The 22,309-nt window shown below is 36.6% G+C and overlaps 1 protein-coding gene across 1 annotated transcript; it reads left to right on the top strand.

The window, feature by feature from the left end:
* Positions 1 to 925: 925 nt before the first annotated feature.
* Positions 926 to 20,387, top strand: LOC128558397 (rho-associated protein kinase 2-like). The gene is made up of 4 exons (XM_053547385.1): positions 926 to 2,277; positions 2,546 to 2,650; positions 2,938 to 3,054; positions 15,937 to 20,387. Exons 1-4 carry the CDS (start codon positions 984 to 986, stop codon positions 16,344 to 16,346), a joined length of 1,926 nt encoding a protein of 641 aa, XP_053403360.1. The 5' UTR covers positions 926 to 983; the 3' UTR covers positions 16,347 to 20,387.
* Positions 20,388 to 22,309: the final 1,922 nt, after the last annotated feature.

Here is a 22,309-nt window from a genome sequence, read left to right on the forward strand (position 1 = left end):
AAACAGCGCTGCACAAAACATTGTCATTGTAACAATCTGTTCCTCTTTAATAAATATTAAAGATAAGAACCAATTTCAAATGTAGATTTCAACGAAAGATCATGTTTGTATTAAGTGATACAGAATATACTACCAGAAAAAAAGCTATCGAAGATTTTTGTTCGTTTTTCTTGAATACTGGATATATCTTACGGTGAAGTAAGGCCGTTTCTAAGTTTTCACGGTTTTAGTTCGTTAGTTAATTAAAACCAAGCACAGAAATAAACAAAAACAATATATCGGTCACATCTTTGGTGATATTATGTTTAATTCTTCGACCAAACACAATCATACAATTATTTTTATTTGTACTATACATAAGTGGTCGTAGGATTCCGATGCGGACAGAGTCGCTTGATTAATTATTACAAGGTTGTCGGTAAGACCAAGGAAATACATTTTACTCTTTGCTTGAGTGCATTTCATACCTTCAACTGATGTTGAACATTGCCCTTTTATGTTTGTGTATGCAAGGCAATTTTCTAGCCGTGGAAAGCCAAAATCTAAGTGTTAGAAATATTTCACCAAATAAAAATCAAATATAACAGCTTAAACGACATGACTGATTTGATTTTTGTCCTTATTCATATCCAGTATGCAATAAAATCTGTAAAAAAATCCTTTGGAAGCAAAAAATACAACCAAAAAGAATAATAGCAGTCTCGGTTTGATTGAGTCTGTTAATGAGAGGTAAGAATAGTTTGTCGCTGTTTCCTGATTATTTTCCACTGCATTAGACCGATTGTATGATCAGCATAAATTTAGTATATAATTCAAAGGCGAGAGTTTCGTAAAACACGATCGCCAGTTTCTCTCATTGATTAAATGGCACTTTCTTTCATCCGTACATTAAGCTGCTAAGTGTTATATAATACATAACATCGCGCAGTTGAAGTCACTCTCACGATAAGATTCTGAACACTCGGCACAAGCTTTTAGCAGTCATGGATGTTAAACAAATCAGATCAGTGTTATTATGCGTTACTTGCATATTCCTCATGCCAGGAAATGCAATTGAATTTAGTACTGACGTTTTATATGAAATATTTTCTAGAAGAATGGATGATGTTATGCTTGAACATAAACTACTTAGGCTCGAGTTTGACGAGGCAGTGCGCAATATGGGAAATCAGGCTGACAGGATAACGAATATAGAAGATGCCACCAACAAGATTGAAAAGCAGGCTGACAAAATGGCCAATTTCGAAGAAGCTATCGCCAAGATTGAAGAACAAGCTATCAAAATATCCAGTGTAGAAGAAACCGCCAAACGAATGGAAAAGCAGGCTGACAAAACGGCCAGTTTCGAAGAAGCCATCAACAAGATTGAAGAACAAGCTGTCAAAATATCCAGTTTAGAAGAAACCACAAAGACGTTGGAAATGAAGGCTGACAAAATATCCAATTTAGAGGCAGCCCTCAACAAGTTTGAGGAACAAGGTGACAAAATAGCAAACTTAGAAGAATCAACCGAACGGATAGAAAAGCAGACTGAAAGGATAACGAGTTTGGAAGAAGCCATCAACAAGATTAAAGAACAAGCTGACAAAATTGTGCATTTAGAAGAAGTCACAAAAAAGATGGAAAAGCAGGTTGACAGAATTACGAAATTAGAGGACTGCGTTAAGAAGATCGAAAACAAGAATAAGGAAGTAACGTATATTGAAAATGCGGTGCAACATCTTAACAACAAAATAGAAGAACTAAAAAATAATACTTTGAACAATGAAAAAGCTATTTCTAATGTGACACGTCTAGTAACGGAAAATGACATGAAAGCCATTAAGGCATCGGAATCGTCTATAAATGCGATAAAAGACAACGTTACGAAGCAGTCTGTTGCGGTTCGGAAGTTTGTATCCGCAGAGAAAATGTTTTTACGTGAAATAAAAAAGTCGCTTCACAAGAAATTTTCAAATTTTACAAACGAGGTGACATTGCGACTGTCAACATTGAATGCGTCAGTAGAATCGCAAGTTTCCTCATTCAAAACAATTTTAAACGTTTCTGAAAAAACTGTAAGTGTTGCTCTGAATGACTACTCTATTTATATGAATGATACTTTTTCAAACTTTAATCAAGAAATTTTAACGTTTGTCAACGAAACTGAGCGCAAACTTGAAACGCTTCAAGATGAAATTGACAAAAAATCCACCCATCACAATAAAACATTGAACAAAGCTGATAGAGAAATTCAGCAGCTGAAAACAAGAACTGAGAACGTGGAAACAGGACAAGGTAAACATATTTAAGAGGTTTTCATTTTATATATCAAATACCGCACAAAATATAGTTTGTCTAACAGTATGAATTGGCAAGGCTTGAACGCGGGTCAGTTATTTTATAGGGTTTCGGCCTATGCATATTGTAAATATATTCAATATACTAAAGTAAAAAATATCCGTCCGCATGTTAATACTTAAACATTAGTGTCTTTCATTCCAGACGGTGTATGTCTTATTCTTAAGTTATGAATAATCATTTTGAAATAAATTTCATTTTCTAGAAACGCTTAAAGAGACAACGGCCATTCACACGAAGACTTTGAATACAAATAATGGTACCATTCAGCAGCTGAAAGCAAGAATTGGGAACGTTCAATCAAGACAAGGTAAAGGCGTATTAATATTTCATTTTTAAGTAAAATACCACATGACAAACGTATTTTTATTTAACAGCATGAATAGTGGGTCGTTTGATTACTACTTCGAATATGGTTAAAGATTTCGGCCTTTCCACATGGTAAGCTTAGCCAATATACGAAAGTTAAATTATCCGTCCGTTTGTTATTGCACAAACATCACTGTCTTTCATTTCAAACGGTTAGCCTTACTTAATGTAATTCTTTTTGAAGTATTAATTAACTACTGTGAAATTTTTTTGTTTGTTTTGTTTTAGAAACGCTTCAAGAGAAAGTAGATGAAATATCGATCCATCACACGAACACTTTGAAAACAACTAATGGTGAAATTCAGCAACTAGAAACAAGAATGATGAACGTTGAAACAAGGCAAGGTAAAGACGTTTTAGAATCTATCATATTTACAAAAAATACCGCCGCACAAAAATGCTTTATTCAACAGTATGAATTGGCAAGTATTGAACCTTATAAGCTTTTGGCCTCTGCATATTCTAAATATTTCAAATATACTACAGTAAAAAAAAAATTCAAGAGGAAGTAGATAAAATATCGGACCATCATACAAAACGTTTGAAAACAACTAATGGTGAAATACAGCAACTAGAAATTGTGAATGTTGGAACAAGGCAAGGTATAGTCGTACTTGTGTCTTTCATTTTACATAAAATACCGCCGCACAAAAATGCTTTATTTAACAGTATGAATTGGAAAGGTTTGAACGCGGGCCTGTTACTTTATAAGGTCTCTGCCTCTACATATTCTGAATATATCTAATATACTAAAATGAAAAATACCCGTCCACTTCTCAATATTTAAAAAATTATAGTCTTTCATTCCAAAAGGTTTAATTCTTCTTTATGCATGATATAATTTTCATATGCATATGTTGTTTATTTTTATTAAATATTGACATAATTGTTTAAGATTTAAATGAATTATTAGTTATCACAAAATTATACAGCTTGTCATTTCAAATGGCTAGCCTTACTTAAAAAGGTTCTTGTTTAAACGGTTTAATAATGAACTATTAATCTCTATTGTAATATCAGAAGGACTACCATAATGTCCATCCCTTATTTAATTACAGAAGGACTAACCTGTTGCTATACTCCTATTTTAATTACAGCAGGACTACCTTTAAGTTAATGATATACTCCTTAGTTAATTGCAGAAGGACAAACTTAATGCTCTACCCCTATTTTAATTACAGAAGGACTAAATTATTGCTCTACCCCTATTTAAATTATACCAGGACTACCGTAATAGCCTATCTCTATTGTAATTACAGAAGGACAACCGTAATGCTCTACCTCTTATTTAATTACAGAAGAGCTAACTTAATGCTCTACCCCTATTTCAATTACAGAAGGATTGCCTTGATAGCCTATCTCTATTGTAATTACAGAAGGTCTACCTTAATGCTCTACCCCTATTTTAATTACAGAAGGACTACCTTAATAGCCTAATTCTATTGTAATTACAGAAGGACTAACTTAATGCTCTACCCCTATTTTAATTACAGAAAGACTACTTAATAGTCTATCTTTATTGTAATTACAGAAGGTCTACCTTAAATCTCTACCCCTATTTTAATTACAGAAGGACTATCTTAATGCTCCGCCCATATTTTAATTACAGAAGGACTTCTTTAATGCTCTACCGCTATTTTAATTACAGAAGGACTAAATTATTGCTCTACCCCTATTTAAATTACACCAGGACTACCGTAATAGCCTATCTCTATTGTAATTACAAAAGGACAACCGTAATGCTCTACCCCTATTTCAATTACAGAAGGACTGCCTTGATAGCCTATCTCTATTGTAACGACAGAAAATCTACCTTAATGCTCTACCCCTATTTTAATTACAGAGGGACTACCTTAATAGCCTAATTCTATTGTAATTACGGAAGGACTAACTTAATGCTCTACCCCTATTTCAATTACAGAAGGACTGCCTTGATAGCCTATCTCTATTGTAATTACAGAAGGTCTACCTTAATGCTCTACCCCTATTTCAATTACAGGGGGACTGCCTTGATAGCCTATCTCTATTGTAATTACAGAAGGTCTACCTTAATGCTCTACCCCTATTTCAATTACAGGGGGACTGCCTTGATAGCATATCTCTATTGTAATTACAGAAGGTCTACCTTAATGCTCTACCCCTATTTCAATTACAGGGGGACTGCCTTGATAGCCTATCTCTATTGTAATTACAGAAGGTCTACCTTAATGCTCTACCCCTATTTCAATTACAGGGGGACTGCCTTGACAGCCTAATTCTATTTTAATTACAGAAGGTCTACCTTAATGCTCTACCCCTATTTCAATTACAGGGGGACTGCCTTGATAGCCTATCTCTATTGTAATTACAGAAGGTCTACCTTAATGCTCTACCCCTATTGTTATTACAGAAGGACTACCTTAATGCTCTACCCCTATTTTAATTACAGAAGGACTTCCTTAATGCTCTACCCCTATTTTAATTACAGAAGGACTTACTTAATGCTCTACTGCTATTTTAATTACAGAAGGACTAAATTATTGCTCTACCCCGATTTAAATTACACCAGGACTACCGTAATAGCCTATCTCTATTGAAATTTGTAATTACAGAAGGACAGCTGTAATGTTCTACTTCTTAATTAATTACAGAAGGGCTAAATTAATGCTCTAGCCCTATTTCAATTACAGAAGGACTGCCTTGATAGCCTATCTCTATTGTAATTACAGAAGGTCTACCTTAATGCTCTACCCCTATTTTAATTACAGAAGGACTACCTTAATAGCCTAATTCTTTTGTAATTACAGAAGGACTAACTTAATGCTCTACCCCTATTTTAATTACAGAAAGACTACCTTTATGCTCTACCCCTATTTTAATTACAGAAGGATTGCCTTGATAGCCTATCTCTATTGTAATTACAGAAGGTCTACCTTAATGCTCTACCCCTATTTCAATTACAGAAGGACTGCCTTGATAGCCTATCTCTATTGTAATTACAGAAGGTCTACCTTAATGCTCTACCCCTATTTCAATTACAGAAGGACTGCCTTGATAGCCTAATTCTTTTGTAATTACAGAAGGACTAACTTAATGCTCTACCCCTATTTTAATTACAGAAGGACTACCTTAATGCTCTACCCCTATTTTAATTACAGAAGGACTGCCTTGATAGCCTATCTCTATTGTAATTACAGAAGGTCTACCTTAATGCTCTACCCCTATTTTAATTACAGAAGGACTGCCTTGATAGCCTATCTCTATTGTAATTACAGAAGGTCTACCTTAATGCTCTACCCCTATTTCAATTACAGAAGGACTGCCTTGATAGCCTATCTCTACTGTAATTACAGAAGGTCTACCTTAATGCTCCACCCCTATTTTTAATCACAGAAGGAATACCTTAATGCTCTACCTTTTATTGATCCCCGCAACGAGTGGTGGGGTTATGGGAATGGTCTCCGTCCGTCCTTCCGGCTTCCGTCCTTCCGTCTTTCGTCCTTCAGTAACATTTTCTGTCTGTTCTGTATCTCCTAAACCCCTTGAAGGATTATCATGAAAACTTGGGTCAAATGATCATCTCATCAAGACGATATGCAGAACCCATGATGGCTTAAGGTCAAGGTCACAACTCAAGGTAAAATGTTTGAGCCTTACATTTTGTGTCCGCCCTGTATCTCCTAAACCCCTAGAAAGATAATAATGAAACTTGGGTCAAATATTTACTTCATCAAGACAATGTGAAAAACTTATGAGTCAGCCAAGTCGGCTCAAGGCCAAGGTCACAACTCAAGGTAAAATATTTGAGACTTACATTTTGTGTCCGCCCTGTATCTCCTAAACCCCTTGAAAGATAATAATGAAACTTGGGTCAAATATTTACCTCATCAAGACAATGTGCAGAATTTATGAGTCAGTCATGTCATCTCAAGGTCAAGGTCACAACTTAAGGTAAAAGATTCCAGCCTTCCGTTTCGTGTCCGCTCTGTATCTCCTAAACCCCTTGAAGGATAATAATGAAACTTGGATCAAATGATAGCCTCATCAAGACGTTGTGCCGAACATATGAGTCAGCCGTGTCTGCTTAAGGTCAAGGTCACAACTCAAAGTCAAAGGTTTGAGCCTTCCGTTTCGTGCCCGCTCTGTATCTCCTAAACCACTTGAAGGATAATCATGAAACTTGGATCAAATGATCACCTCAACAAGACAATACGCAGAGTCAACTATGGTGGCTCAAGGAGACAGCCATGGTTGCTCATTGTCAAAGTCACAACTCAATGTCAAATGTTTGAGATACTATTCATAAGAGCGGCGGTAGATGTAGCTGTCTTTTAGACTGCCTTTAATTACAGAATGATTATTTGACGTCCTATCGTCATGACGTCATACTTCATATCATACATTTTTCTACTCACTGCTAAATCAAAACTGAGCTAATTTGCTCTTAGAGGTTAAAAGAGGTTTTGAGACCCTGCACATTAGTCAGTACGACTTTTTATCTTATTTACGTTAAATGCTCAGATGAGTTATTGTGATCGCTCGGTCTGTCAACATATAGCTTGTGTATGCAGTAGAGCCTGTATTTATTCAATTGATCTTCATGAAATTAAGTCAGAGTGATTGTCATGGTAAAATCAAGGTCAAATTTGAATATGGGTAATTCGGGGTCAAATACAAGGTCGATAGGTCAAAATAAAGAAAAGACTCGTGTACGTAATAGGGACTTATTTTACGCTGGATATTCATAAAATTTAATCAAAATGGTTGCCTTGATGAAATGAAGATAACATTAGAATATTGTTAATCAGAGGTCAAAAAGTAGTTCGCTAGATCAAATCAAAGAAAAACCTTATGTATGCAACAGGAACTGCATTTTACGATGGATCTTCATGAAATTTCATCAAAATGTTTGTTTGGATGAAATCTAGGTCAAGATTAAATGTGGGTCATCTGGGTTCAGAACCAGATCACACGGTCAGATATAAAGAAAAACCTTGTGGATGCAATAGTGGCTGCATTTTACTCTTGATATTCATGTTTTTTTATTTTTGATCAGAATGCTTGTCTTGATGAATCATCTGGGGTCAAAAACTTTGTCCCCCAGTAAAATTTAAGAAAATCTTCCCGAATGCAAAAGGGGCTACATTTTAAGCAGGATGTTCATGAAATTTGATCAAAATGTTTGCTTTCATAAAATCTAGGCCAAGCTTAAATATTGGTCATGTTTGTACCAAAACTAGGTCGCCTGGTTAAATAAAAAATAATCTTGTGTATGCAATAGACGCTGCAGTTTTCACTTGATATTTGTAAAATTTGATCAGAATGTTTTTTCCCGAAGAAATCTAGGTCGAGTTCGAATAAAGATCATTTAGGATCAAGAACTAGGTCACCCATATAAATCAAAGAAAATCCTTTTGAATGCAATAGGGGCCACATTTTAGGCTGGATGTTCTTGAAATATGGTGAAAATGTTTGCTTTGATGAAATTTCAGTCAGATTCAAATATGGGTCATGATGGGTCAAAAATTAGGTGACCTGTTCATATCAAAGAATAACCTTGTGTATCTAGTAAGGGCTGCATTTTTCAGTAGATCTTCATGAAATTTGAGCAGAATGTTTGTCCTGATCAAAACTAGGTCGAGTTTAGATACAAGTCATGTAAGGTCAAAAACTAGTTCACCTAGTTAAATCAAAGAAATACCTTGCCTAGTATGCAAAAGGGGTCGCATCTAAAGAAGGATTTTCATTAAATTTGATCAAAATGTTTCTTTTTATGCAATCTAAGGCGTGTTCAAATACGGGTCATCCTGGATAAAAAAACTAGGTCACCCAATCATATAAACGAAATGACTTGTGTATTATTAAGGGCAGCATTTTAGACTGAATATTCATTAATTTTTTTGTATTTGTCTGGGGCAAATATATGTCAGGTTTAAATATAGGTCATTTGGGTAAAAAAAACTAGGTCACTGGGTCAAGACAACGAAATATTCTGTGTAACCGTATGGGGATACACTTAAGACTGGATATTCATGTTAACTGATCCTGCCGATTGTTTTGATGAAATCTAGCTCAGATTAAAATATGGATCATCTTAGGTTCAAAAATAGGTCAACCAGTCAAATCAAAGAAGTACCTCGTTCTAGCTGTTCACAGGTGAGCGACCTAGGACCATTTGGTTCTCTTTTTTTTAAATGTTGTTTACAACCATTTCCAAGAGGTCCTGGAATTATTCGTATGTAATGGAACAGAAGTAGAGTGTTGTGACAATCGTAAGGATAAAAGATATTGGTCAAACATATTTAATCGAAGATGCATAGATAGGTTATTTCCTGTGTCTTTATATAGCAAGTAACGGGAGTCGTGTTAGAAATAATATCATTCTTGCCAAAAGTTATAACTAACGTAAGTGAACAAGATCTATGTTTCATAGTTTTTGAAACGTTATGAGAGAAAACGGATAAAGAATCGAAACATCTTCAAAACATAACAATGTAGCTAATGATGATTGATATGTTAATGAATTATTGTCATAACATTCATCACATGTAAAGAAATTTTATAATTTGTCCACCATTTTCTTAACTATACTTGTTTTAAATTTAACTCATAGTTGATCATGGATGCAGCCTTTTCCGTGCGTTTATGACGTTATTTATACACTGATGGGTGACATAATTTGCAAATATCATTTTAAACAGACTCATTTTTAAGATTTCTTCGCACCTAAGGTTTTCCTCCTGACCACCATCAAAGCTTGAAAGTCGCTATATGACCTTTAATTGTGTCGGTGCGACGTTTAACCCGACAAAATCAATAATTGAAAGATTTCTTCAGTTAAAGCATGATGATTACCTTCGTTCTAATAGGTTATGGTAGAAAATTATCCTACAGAATTACGGACAAATCGCTATTTTGTATTATGTCGACAAGTTTAGATTTAGCTTAAAAATATTTTAATTTTGCACTAGAGTATTAATCTTGTTCAAAGTAATGAGTCTCTAAATGATAGATGAAGTCTTGGAGACTGTGTACTAATGTGGCTCAAAATGCACGCGTTGGATATTAAATGCGTATGGCTGTAAAAGGGTTTCCTTACTTACACTCAATGTTGTTGTATTCTCTGCCATTTGGAGTCCACCCATACTTTAGTTGGCTTGTACATTATCACAACGGTGTGAGTTTGCATTATGAAAGTAGCAGGAGTACCAGTAGTTAACTGTTGGTAGTAGGTGAAATTAAATGCTGTTATTGTTGCTACTTCCGGTAGTTACAGCGGTTATAAATGCTTCTAATGCCAGAAATTAACAGTAGGTAATACAAACTAGACTAGAAGCTATAGCCCTTGATTGCTGTCACGAAAACCTTACATGAAGTCGGTCAAAATGGGAAGAATCATCCTTTTAGAGGCTGTTTCTGGAATGTTTCACATATTCAGCCTAGAACCTACTGTCCCCAAAGCTCCGCCCAAGAACTAGGGTTTGGGGTAGAACCGGCTGGCCGTTGCAGAGGGTTGTTCCACACTAGGCACGGGTTGTGGAAGCTTGTTTTGGAGGAACCCAAATCAAGGGCTGAGGTGGAGGTACTCTTCATGTCTTACAGCCGTAGTTAGGATGGCCTTATGGACCGGAGTTTGAGGTCGGACCGGGAGATCGATGTAAAGGGTAACGGTCTATGAGGGGCCAGTATGGTGTTTATCCCTAAAAACTCCAATATACTTGACACTGTGACGTAAATTTTGTCTGAGGCTGTTTTCGGATTTTTTCACTTTTTCAGTTTGTACCGCCCCCCCCCCCCCCCCCCCCCACACACACACCACCACCTCTAGTTCTACTGCAAGCAAAGTTTTAGGTCGGACCGGATGGTCGTTGAAAACAGGGTAGTCTTCCACAAGGCCCATAAAGACCCTGAGTTTAGGGGCAGACCGGACTGCCGTTGTCAAAAGTTGTGATCTATGAGGAGCCAGCACTGCGGCTGTCCAAGAAAAAAACTATTGTTTACACGTGATGCGCCTCAGAAATGTCTCCCTTGCGATTTATCAAAACATTAGACATTAGTTGACTGGCATTGTGTGTTTGCGTGCAATGCCAGCTTCATCTACTTGTCGTCAATAAAAATTAGCTGTGCGGTTTCCACTAATTCCTGTTTCACTGATTTGCTTATTTCAAAATTAAAAGGTAGATATTCAGTTTAGACATTGATAAAGTAACTTTCATCAAACATCGTATTCTATGATTTCAAAGACATATTATGACTGTTGGAAATTACAGTTTTGGCCAGTAAGCTATTGCCTCACTATTTGCCTACATGATGTTATCTTGTTTAATTTTCAGTTAATTCGGAGACGCCTTTCAATAAAATCATCTAGTAATCATAGTCGTAAACCGCTGTAATTTCCGGCAGTTGAAGTCGTTAACTGCTGTTCTTGCAAAAGTTTCAACTGCTGGCAACTATAGCAGGTAACTGCTGGCAATAGTAGCCTTTAACTGATGTAACTGTTGGCAATAGTACCAACTACCGGCTAAAGTAGCCGTTAACTACTGTTCCTGCTCGCAACAGTAGCAGTTAACAGCAACTCCTAGGAAAAGTAGTCATTAATTGCTGTAATTGCTGGCAGTTATAGTCTTTTACTGCTGTTACATTTGGCAATAATTTCAACTACTGGTCGTTAGCTGTTGTAACTGCAGCTAACTGCTCTTGCTGCTGGCAATAGTAGCAACTGCTGACAATTATAGCAATAAATTGCTGTAACTGCTAGCCCTAGTAGCATCAGTAGAAATAGTAGAGGTAAACTGTTGTAATTACCGGCAATAGTAGCCGTTAACTGTTGTAACAGCTGGGAATAGAAGCATTGGACTGCTATAACCGTTGGCAGTAGTAGCCGTTAACTGTTGTAACAGCTGGGAATAGAAGCATTGGACTGCTATAACCGCTGGCAGTAGTAGCCGTTAACCGCTGTAACAGCTGGGAATAGAAGCATTGGACTGCTATAACCATTGGCAGTAGTAGCCGTTAACTGTTGTAACAGCTGGGAATAGAAGCATTGGACTGCTATAACCGCTGGCAGTAGTAGCCGTTAACTGCTGTAACAGCTGGGAATAGAAGCATTGGACTGCTATAACCGCTGGCAGTAGTAGCCGTTAACTGTTGTAACAGCTGGGAATAGAAGCATTGGACTGCTATAACCGCTGGCAATAGTAGCCGTTAACTGTTGTAACAGCTGGGAATAGAAGCATTGGACTGCTATAACCGCTGGCAGTAGTAGCCGTTAACTGTTGTAACAGCTGGGGATAGAAGCATTGGACTGCTATAACCGCTGGCAGTAGTACCCGTTAACTGTTGTAACAGCTGGGGATAGAAGCATTGGACTGCTATACCGCTGGCAGTAGTAGCCGTTAACCGCTGTAACAGCTGGGGATAGAAGCATTGGACTGCTATAACCGCTGGCAATAGTAGCCGTTAACTGTTGTAACAGCTGGGAATAGAAGCATTGGACTGCTATAACCGCTGGCAATAGTAGCCGTTAACTGTTGTAACAGCTGGGAATAGAAGCATTGGACTGCTATAACCGCTGGCAGTAGTACCCGTTAACTGTTGTAACAGCTGGGAATAGAAGCATTGACTGCTATAACCGCTGGCAGTAGTACCCGTTAACCGTTGTAACAGCTGGGAATAGAAGCATTGGACTGCTATAACCGTTGGCAGTAGTAGCCGTTAACTGTTGTAACAGCTGGGAATAGAAGCATTGGACTGCTATAACCGCTGGCAGTAGTAGCCGTTAACTGCTGTAACAGCTGGGAATAGAAGCATTGGACTGCTATAACCGTTGGCAGTAGTAGCCGTTAACTGTTGTAACAGCTGGGGATAGAAGCATTGGACTGCTATAACCGTTGGCAGTAGTAGCCGTTAACTGCTGTAACAGCTGGGAATAGAAGCATTGGACTGCTATAACCGCTGGCAGTAGTAGCCTTAAATGTTGTAACAGCTGGGATAGAAGCATTGAACTGCTATAACCGCTGGCAAGTAGTAGCCGTTAACGTTGTAACAGCTGGGAATAGAAGCATTTGACTGCTATAACCGCTGGCAATAGTAGCCGTTAACCGTTGTAACACTGGGAATAGAAGCATTGGACTGCTATAACCGCTGGCAATAGTAGCCGTTAACTGTTGTAACAGCTGGGAATAGAAGCATTGGACTGCTATAACCGCTGGCAATAGTAGCCGTTAACTGTTGTAACAGCTGGGAATAGAAGCATTGGACTGCTATAACCGCTGGCAATAGTAGCCGTTAACTGTTGTAACAGCTGGGGATAGAAGCATTGGACTGCTATAACCGCTGGCAGTAGTAGCCGTTAACTGTTGTAACAGCTGGGAATAGAAGCATTGGACTGCTATAACCGTTGGCAGTAGTGGCCGTTAACTGTTGTAACAGCTGGGAATAGAAGCATTGGACTGCTATAACCGCTGGCAGTAGTAGCCGTTAACTGTTGTAACAACTGGGAATAGAAGCATTGGACTGCTATAACCGCTGGCAATAGTAGCCGTTAACTGTTGTAACAGCTGGGAATAGAAGCATTGGACTGCTATAACCGCTGGCAGTAGTAGCCGTTAACTGCTGTAACTGATGGCAATAGTAGCACTTACCTATTATAACTGCTCAATATAGCCGATCAACACAAAGTATGCATGCGCAATTCAAAGTCCATCTGTAATCAATTCATATAATAACCTATTGTCAACAATTATAATCAGTTCTTCTAATGTAATATTTTGAAAGTAAAAACAAATATTTAAAAAGGCGTTGCTATTACAAATTCGAACCTATTACTATGCGTTTGTGCGGCGGGCCGCTTGCTTCTGTCGCTTAGTTAGCACTCATAGTTTCAAAGTGTCATCGCGCGGAAGATCGAAAATTGAAGACAATCCGAGTAACACATCAAATTGAAGCGTAATAATTCTTGTAAAACTGATAGTTTAATGCGAAGAAGGGTTAGTGTTAACTGCGTGATGATTTTAAAGTACTTATATCTTGTATGATAAACAGCAATAAACCTGTTAAACTAGTTAAAGAACAGAACTGTTTAACTTCGCGAAATGTCAATGGACAAAACCAAACAACACAATGAGACAAAATAGTGCACATTTTGATTGTTATTACACCGTAAAAATGCATTTGATGAAGTTTGTATATTATCCCACTAGCACCAAACAAGAAAGAAAATGCCTCTGTACATGTTATACCCTACCCCTAGGTATTCTTTAAGAACCATGCTCATGAACGGGAAAATATACTAGCCCATTTCAATCGCGCATTTCATACCTAAAACACACAGTCCGGTAAATGTCTACTATGAATATTGAACAAGCTTCCATTGTGTAAATGTCACATTTCTTCAATATTTTTATCTGAGAACATTAACGCTTAGTTTATAGCTTTTTCAACGTTACACAAAAAAACTATGTTGAACTTCCCCAGTGAAGTTCCAGTCTAGATTACAAAACCATTCCGATTGGCTGATGTGAAAATGTATGTCAGTCGTTAACATCAAGACGATGTGCATATTTCATGAGCCAGCCATGTCAGTTCAAGGTCAAGGTCACAGCTCAGGGTCAAAGGTTTACCCTTGCACCATCCATATAAACATGTTGGGAGATTTAGCTGTCTTTCAGACAGCCTTATGTTTTGTGATAGCAAGCCTTTATATTTTTTTGTTTGTTTGTTTGCTTGTAACTGCCAACTTCCTTTCATAAATCAGAGGTGGAGGACTAATGATGTCAGACACAATATCGTTTATCAAAAAGTCACGGAGAATATACGCCCCACCCGAAGATCGAACTCACGACCCCGCGATTCGTTGATCAACGCTCTACCTACTGAGCTAAGCGGGCTGGCTTATAAATGATAGATAACTTTATTACTTTCATATAGCTACAAAACCCATGATGACATACAATTTACATAATACAAGATAAAGCAAAACATTTGTGAACATTTTACAATGTATTTTTTAGATTGAAATTTGAAATTCTGTTCCGGAGAAAGTCAGAAATCAGAAATAACTACGAGAAAATTCTGTCCTCTGACATTTTTTTACTACTGATAAAATGCGTGATCAAAAATGTTTTTGTTGTTGTTATTGTTTTCACTAAATACTGAACTTTGTTTGTTTTGTTTTGGTTTTAACGCCGTTTTTCAACAGTATTTCAGTCATGTAACGGCGGGCAGTTAACCTAACCAGTGTTCCTGGATTCTGTACCAGTACAAACCTGTTCTCCGCAAGTAACTGCCAACTTCCCCACAGAGGTGGAGTACTGATGATTTCAGACACAATGTCGTTTATCAAATAGTCACGGAGAACATACGCCCCGCCCGAGGATCGAACTCGCGACCCCGCGATCCGTAGACCAACGCTCTTACCTACTGAGCTAAGCGGGCGGGCTAAATACTGAACTAGTTTCCAACATGTACTGCAAAATAATAATGCATTTAGCCTACGACTGTAAACTATTAAAATTGATTTGACACTCTTGGTTATAAACACTCCTAGATATTTCTGACATTATCAAAATTATTTAGTCTAATATCTTTTGAAAATGATTTTATAATTTATTGTTCCTTTTAAAATATACCGGTATTACAATATTTTTGAAATATCAAAGTAAGATATTTATGTAAGTTTATTTCACAGAAAAAAATGAAATATAATTTCACTGGTACAGAAATGGATAATATTTGATAAGACAGAACATCGAAAACACAAGAATTGAAAAGAAAACTAATTTTTTATACATAGAATCAAAATATATTCACTCGTGAACGCCTAAACATACATTTTCAATATTGTATTTATTTTCACGCGGTGATATATACACTGATCAGTCAAATATTTTCTGTCCATTTTTTTTGCGCTAAAACTATTCTGTTCAAGAGATATTTCCTATTGGTTCTGTCTCAAAAAGATAAATATGCTCTAGATTATTCAACACAATAAGAATTTTATAGTATTATTTTTCACACTTATGTCTGTAATGTACAAACATATTTGAATGAATTTTGAAATGAAAACAAAAAATATAAAAACTGTCATTAAATAGACAAATGCATCTCAGTACATATGATATACATGTAGCATTTTAATGTTTACATACATGTCATCATATTTACATGATATTAATGTCATCTTTTGTTTTTAAATATATAAATATACAATATGTTAGTCTTTACAATTTAATATTTCTATTTATACAGGAAAAAGAGCGGCTTTCACAGTAGATGGTGCCTCTAGACAAAGTAATGGAATATTAAAATTCTCGACAGTGCGCCTGAACGAAGGATCCGTCTATGATACAACAACAGGAAAGTTCACGAGTCCGTATGCAGGAATATATGGTTTTACAGCGAGTATCATTGAACTTGGTATTGGTGATAATCGCATAGATTGTCGCGTTAGGAAGAATGGTTACGGTTACGTCGTTATTTATTCTTGGCGGGGTAAAATAGACGGTAGGCGTGCAACAGCCGGCTTGGGAACAGCTACAGCAGCAGTTACACTACATCTAGTGAAAGGTGACAGTGTAGATGTCTGGTGCTCCAGTCGCACTGGAACTGCCCTTTCCTGGTCGTCATTTACTGGCTTTCTTATCAATCCAGATCCATAAGCTTATCATATTATCATATAAATTTATACATAGAAACACAATAACTGCATGTAGAGGGATTACAATTAGTGTTATTATTATATGGGGTTCATATTTAATAATTCCAGTAAAGTTTCATCTTAAACTTGAATAAGAAAGCACGTAGCTATTTGATTCATATTAATGGTAATTCAAATTATATTTCATTGAAATAATAAGCTCCTTACAAAACATGCAGTCCAACATTTTATATTCTAAACTCTTTGTTTAAAATCATTTTCATGAATTTATATAAGTTTATTAAAAGAAACGGATGTAAAACACGGGAAGTAACTCTTGTTCGAAAAATGGACGTGTAATAACCTGTAGAGTCGCAAAATGAATGTTTTTGAAAATATCTACAAATTTTTCAGGAAAAAATTATATTAAAAACGTTCGGGACTTGCTGCTTAAATGAGACTGGATTTGTTCAACTTGAATTTATTTCTGGTTTCAAATACATATAATCTAAAACATTTCAATCTAAAATTGATATGCCTTCCAAGTGGAAAACTGCAAAATATGTGAATGAATTAAAAAAAAACACTTTCAATGAAAATAAATTCTTCTTTTGTTTGTATATGATCTGAAGTCGCGTTTCGCCTTACATTGTAAAGCACGTTAGGATTTTATAGGCTCTGATATTAAACTTGTGATCGCATTTTTTCCAGATGAGAATATTATTCAGTTTTGTTTTAATTTGTTGTTTAAATTCATATTGTGTGCAAATGTGAATTAACGTGACGTGCATTACGTCAAAACTTTAACTGCAAAAGTGATGTAAATATTGAAATTGAATGACAACAGTAAGGGAAGATATGGCAGCGGACATACTTTTTTGAAAGCGACAAACTACCAAGCGAATAGATAACCCATTTCGTATTTCGTGTTGTATAAAAAGAAATGGTTATTACAGTCGATTGCTATCAAGTAATAATAATCATCATCATCATCATCTTCAATAATACTGATATGTTCCGTAACATTTACTTTGTTTTGCTAGCTATAACATAATTATACAAACATGAGTCATGAATTCATCTGTTGAATATAGAGCACACTTTTTGTTCAACCCTTCTCATTTAAATCATTCGTCGCAAAAAATTCTTCCCTTGTGTATTTAGCAACCTATATGAACCTTACGAAATGTAATGGCTACAAGATCTGTTTTGGTAGTGAACAAGATTGCACCAGTCAACCAAGAGTGATATCCATTGAACCAGTCAGAATATTTGAATTGTTATTGTTCTTTGTTGTTGTTTTTTCCCCGTTTTCTGCTTTTACTTTTTCAATAATGTGGGGTTTATTTTCCTCTCTATTATCTTTTTTTTTTATTATTTTAGAATTGATGTTCAATGTCTGATATGCCTTATTCCAATCAAGACATAAAATCTGTTATTTTATTTAGTTCACTCTGACATTAACGGACAGATTTCTAATTTTGGTAAAACTTGTGGTCCAGCTTTTTTGTATTAACACACTATTGCAAATTTACCTAATATATTTATATATTGATGTACAGTAGTATTATATTATGTCTTGCTGTTTCGCTGTTGTATATATATCTGTATATTCATGTCTTGATGAACTTTTACTGTAAATACGACCTGTTTGATATTAACATTAAATATAATCAAACTAAAAACATACTAGTAAACATTTTTAGGAAACATGCCTTTAGAATTCTTTCAACTAACTTTACCGGAATCCATATTAAGAAAAAACAAAACAAAGATTATTAATGGGCCAAACTTTCATACTTTAACTAACCAGTGTTTACTTTCTAAATGATAAACTGATAAAAACAGAGAAACTCAGAATATTTTATATACTATTATTTCATTTTATATAAAAATGCCATCAAACGTAAATGCTATTCTAACTCTACCATCTGTATTCCTACTCTACCATCTGTATTCTGACTCTATCATCTGTATTCCTACTTTACCATCTCTATTCCTACTCTACCACCTGTACTCTTACTCTACCGTCTGTACTCCTACCCTACCATCTGTATTCAAAACCTACAGTCTGTATTCTTACTCTACCATCTCTTTTCTTACTCTACCGTCTCTATTTCTACCCTACCATCTCTATTCCTGCTCTACCATCTGTATTCCTACCCTACCATCTGTATTTCTACAGTGAAATCTGTATTCCTACGCTACCATCTGCATTCTTACTCTACCATCTGTATTTTTTCTTTACCATCTTTATTCATACTCTACCACCTGTATTCCTACTCTATCATCTGTACTCTTACTCTACCGTCTGTATTCCTACCCTACCATCTGTATTCCAAACCTACAGCCTGTATTCTTACTCTACCATCTCTATTCCTACTCTACCGTCTCTATTTCTACCTACCATCTCTATTCCTGCTCTACTATCTGTATTCCTACCTTACCATCTGTATTTCTACTATGCAGTCTGTATTCCTACTCTACCATCTGCATTCTTACTCTACCATCTGCATTTTTTCTTTACCATCTCTATTTCTACTCTACCGTCTGTATTCCTACTCTATCATCTGTATTCCAACCCTACCTTCTGTATTCTTACTTTACCATCTCTATTCCTGCTCTACCGTCTGTATTCCTACTCCACCGTCAGTATTCCAACCCCTACATCTGTATTCTTACTTTACCATCTCTATTCCTACTCTACCGTCCGTATTCCTACTCTACCATCTGTATTCCTACCCTACCATCTGTATTCCTACCCTTCAATCTGTAAACTTACCCTACCATCTGTATTCCAACTCTGCCGTCTGTATTCTTACTCTACCATCTGTATTCGTACCCTATCGTCTGTATTTCTACTCTACAATCTGTATTCCTATACTACCATCTGTATTCCTACTCTAACATCTGTATTCCTACCCAACCACCTGTATTCTTACTCTACCATCTGTATTCCTACCCTAACATCTGTATACATACTCTACCGTCTGTATTCCTACCCTACCATCTGTATACTTACTCTACCATCTGTATTCCAACTTTACCGTCTGTATTCCTTCTCTACCATCTGTATTCCTACTCTACTATCTGAGCCGCGCCATGAGAAAACCAACAGTGGGTTAGCCACCAGCATGGATCCAGACCAGCCTGCGCATCTGCGCAGTCTGGTCATGATCAATGCTGTTCGCTGACAGTTACTCTAATTGCAATAGACTTTGAAAGCGAACAGCATGGATCCTGATCAGACTGCACAGATGCACAGGCTGGTCTGGATCCATGCTGGTCGCAAAGTCACTATGTCAGTTTTCTCATGTCACGGCTCATCTGTATTCTTACTCTACCATCTGTATTCCTATCCTACCATCTGTATTCCTACCCTACCATCTGTATTCCTACTCTACCGTCTGTATTCCTACCCAACCGTCTGTATTCTTACTTTACCATCTGTATTCCAACCCTACCATCTGTATTCTTACTTTACCATCTCTATTCCTGCTCTATCGTCTGTATTCCTACTCCACCATCAGTATTCTTACTCTAACGTTACCATCTGTATTCTTACTTTACCATCTCTATTCCTACTCTACCGTCCGTATTCCTACCTTACCATCTTTATTCCTACTCTACCATCTGTATTCCTACCCTACAATCTGTATTTCTACTCTTACATCTGTATTCTTACTCTGCCATCTGTATTCTTACTCTACCATCTCTATTCCTACTCTACCGTCTGTATTCTTACCCTACCATGTGTATTCCAACTCTACCATCTGTATCCCTACCCTATCATTTGTATTCTTACTCTACCATCTGTATTGAATTTAAGATGAAAACAGAAGTATTTGCGAGTGTTTTGTATATAATTATGAACAAAATGGAGCTTGGTTCTTTACTCAGTCAGACACTTTAAAGTATTTTAAGAGCCTCCTGTCTCAATAATGTTTGTACAAAGCCATTCAAATCTAGTAAAGCTTATATTTCCTGATAATATATATATGATTATATTGGAAATGTTGATTGCTTTTTGTTGTATTTGAGCAAATATACTGTGTATCGTAAATTGGCTTATTTTACATATATCCTTGTAGTTCAGCAAATTGAGCGCTCAGTACATTTGTACTCTCAACCGAAAACGTTATTTGGGAGAGTTGTACGAAATAGTTATAATATACGTTTTCTCAAGCAATGTTGAGTGTTTAGCTTGGCGATGAATATGTCTATCCCGGCTACATGGTCATACGTCTGGTTGGATGTAGTGAGATGCACTCCACATCAACCCCGAAAACCCTGTGACATTTAAAAAGTATTTTGGTGTCCTGCGGGCAATAGATATAAGCAGTGTTCCTGGATCCAATACCAGTACTACTCTGTTCTCAAAAAGTAGCTGTCAACTTGTTCACATGAATAAGAGGTGAATGACAAATGATTTCAGACTTCATTGAGAAAATGCCTCCTGCGCCAGGGACCGAACTAGTATCGATTTATCATGATGATGACAGCTACATATGAGTATCAATTTAATAACTAGTCAATGACTACAATATGTACCTTCAATCCCTAGTGAGATGAAAATAAGTTATTTTCAAATCCAAAATCTATGAACATGCCCCCCCCCCCCACCCAATAAAAGATAAATCCTTAACGTCCGGTTAATTGTATACTTTTATTACTATTACCATGATTGCTTAGGCCTAAAAGAAAATTCTTTGTTTCCGGTAACATGCTCAAAAAAATTAGGGTAGGTAGGTCGGATTTTTTTTATTAAGGGAGACTTTTTGGAATTTATTTTTCTGTCAAAAAATGAATACAAATAAGGGTGTTACGCTTTTACAGTTAGTTGATTTCTAACATCACTGGCCATGTTTAAAGCATAAAAGTGCAGTTTTGCTACTTGGTCATAAAAATCTATTTAGGGTCGTGCCAAAATTTAGGGTAGGTCGGGATGCCGGAAACAAACAATTTTTTTACGCCTTACTACCGTCTTTATAGAGTTTAATCGGTCGTTATTAAACATACTGTAAACATATGATATGAGCCACATCATGAGAAAACCAACAAAGTGGCTCTGCGACCAGCATGGATCCAGACCAACCTGCGCATCCTCGCAGTCTGGTCAGGATCCATGCTGTTCGCTTTCAAAGCCTATTGCAATTAGAGAAACTGTTAGCGGATGTGCAGGCTGGTCTGGATCCATGCTGGTCCCTATGCCACTATGTTAGTTTTCTCGTGGCGCAGCTCATGTGTTTTATATCTCAAAGCAGGTATTTGGATATAGGTAAGCTGGTAGCATTCCGCCGCATATAACTCCGTGATTATTCCATACAAATATGAAGTGCCATTTTCCCACCTGGTAAAGACTTTTTTCAAAGCAGATATAGGCTTCAATGATTCTTCAAGGAATTATGACTTTATGTTTCCAAGCTGGTGTCAAATGAAAGTGAAAGAGCTATTGTTTCCACCACGTGTCTCGGTCACGTGATTATGCTTTCAAATTGCATTATGCATTGGAATTTAAGACAGACCTTCAAGACAAGGGTAATCTCGCAAAAATTGAAAGGCTGGAAATGCTGATATGATCATGCTATTTATTGAATTTGTTACACAAGAAATAGTTTCCGCATTCTAACCACAATGAAGTTAACCTGTGTAATGCTGGACCATTGAGACCATTGAAGATCATGATCAGCCTGCACATCCATGCAGTCAAATCATAATCTGCATAGTTTGCCATTCAGTCAGTATCTTTTTGGTCAGCACCCTTGTAACAGGTATAAAGGTCCACTTCTAGAGGCTTCTGTGATTCTGCCTAATAAATAACACTTAACAAGAGGGTCATGATGACCCTGGATCGCTCACCTGAGTAATATGAGCCACATGTTTCAAATGGCAAACTGATGCTAAAATTTTAAGAAGGTAGATCAGTAGGACACATTCATGGTAACTGAAAGTCAGTTTTAAGAACGGTGTGCAAAACTGTACATG

The sequence above is a fragment of the Mercenaria mercenaria genome, chromosome 7 (assembly GCF_021730395.1).
Source record: "Mercenaria mercenaria strain notata chromosome 7, MADL_Memer_1, whole genome shotgun sequence".
Taxonomy (NCBI): domain Eukaryota; kingdom Metazoa; phylum Mollusca; class Bivalvia; order Venerida; family Veneridae; genus Mercenaria; species Mercenaria mercenaria.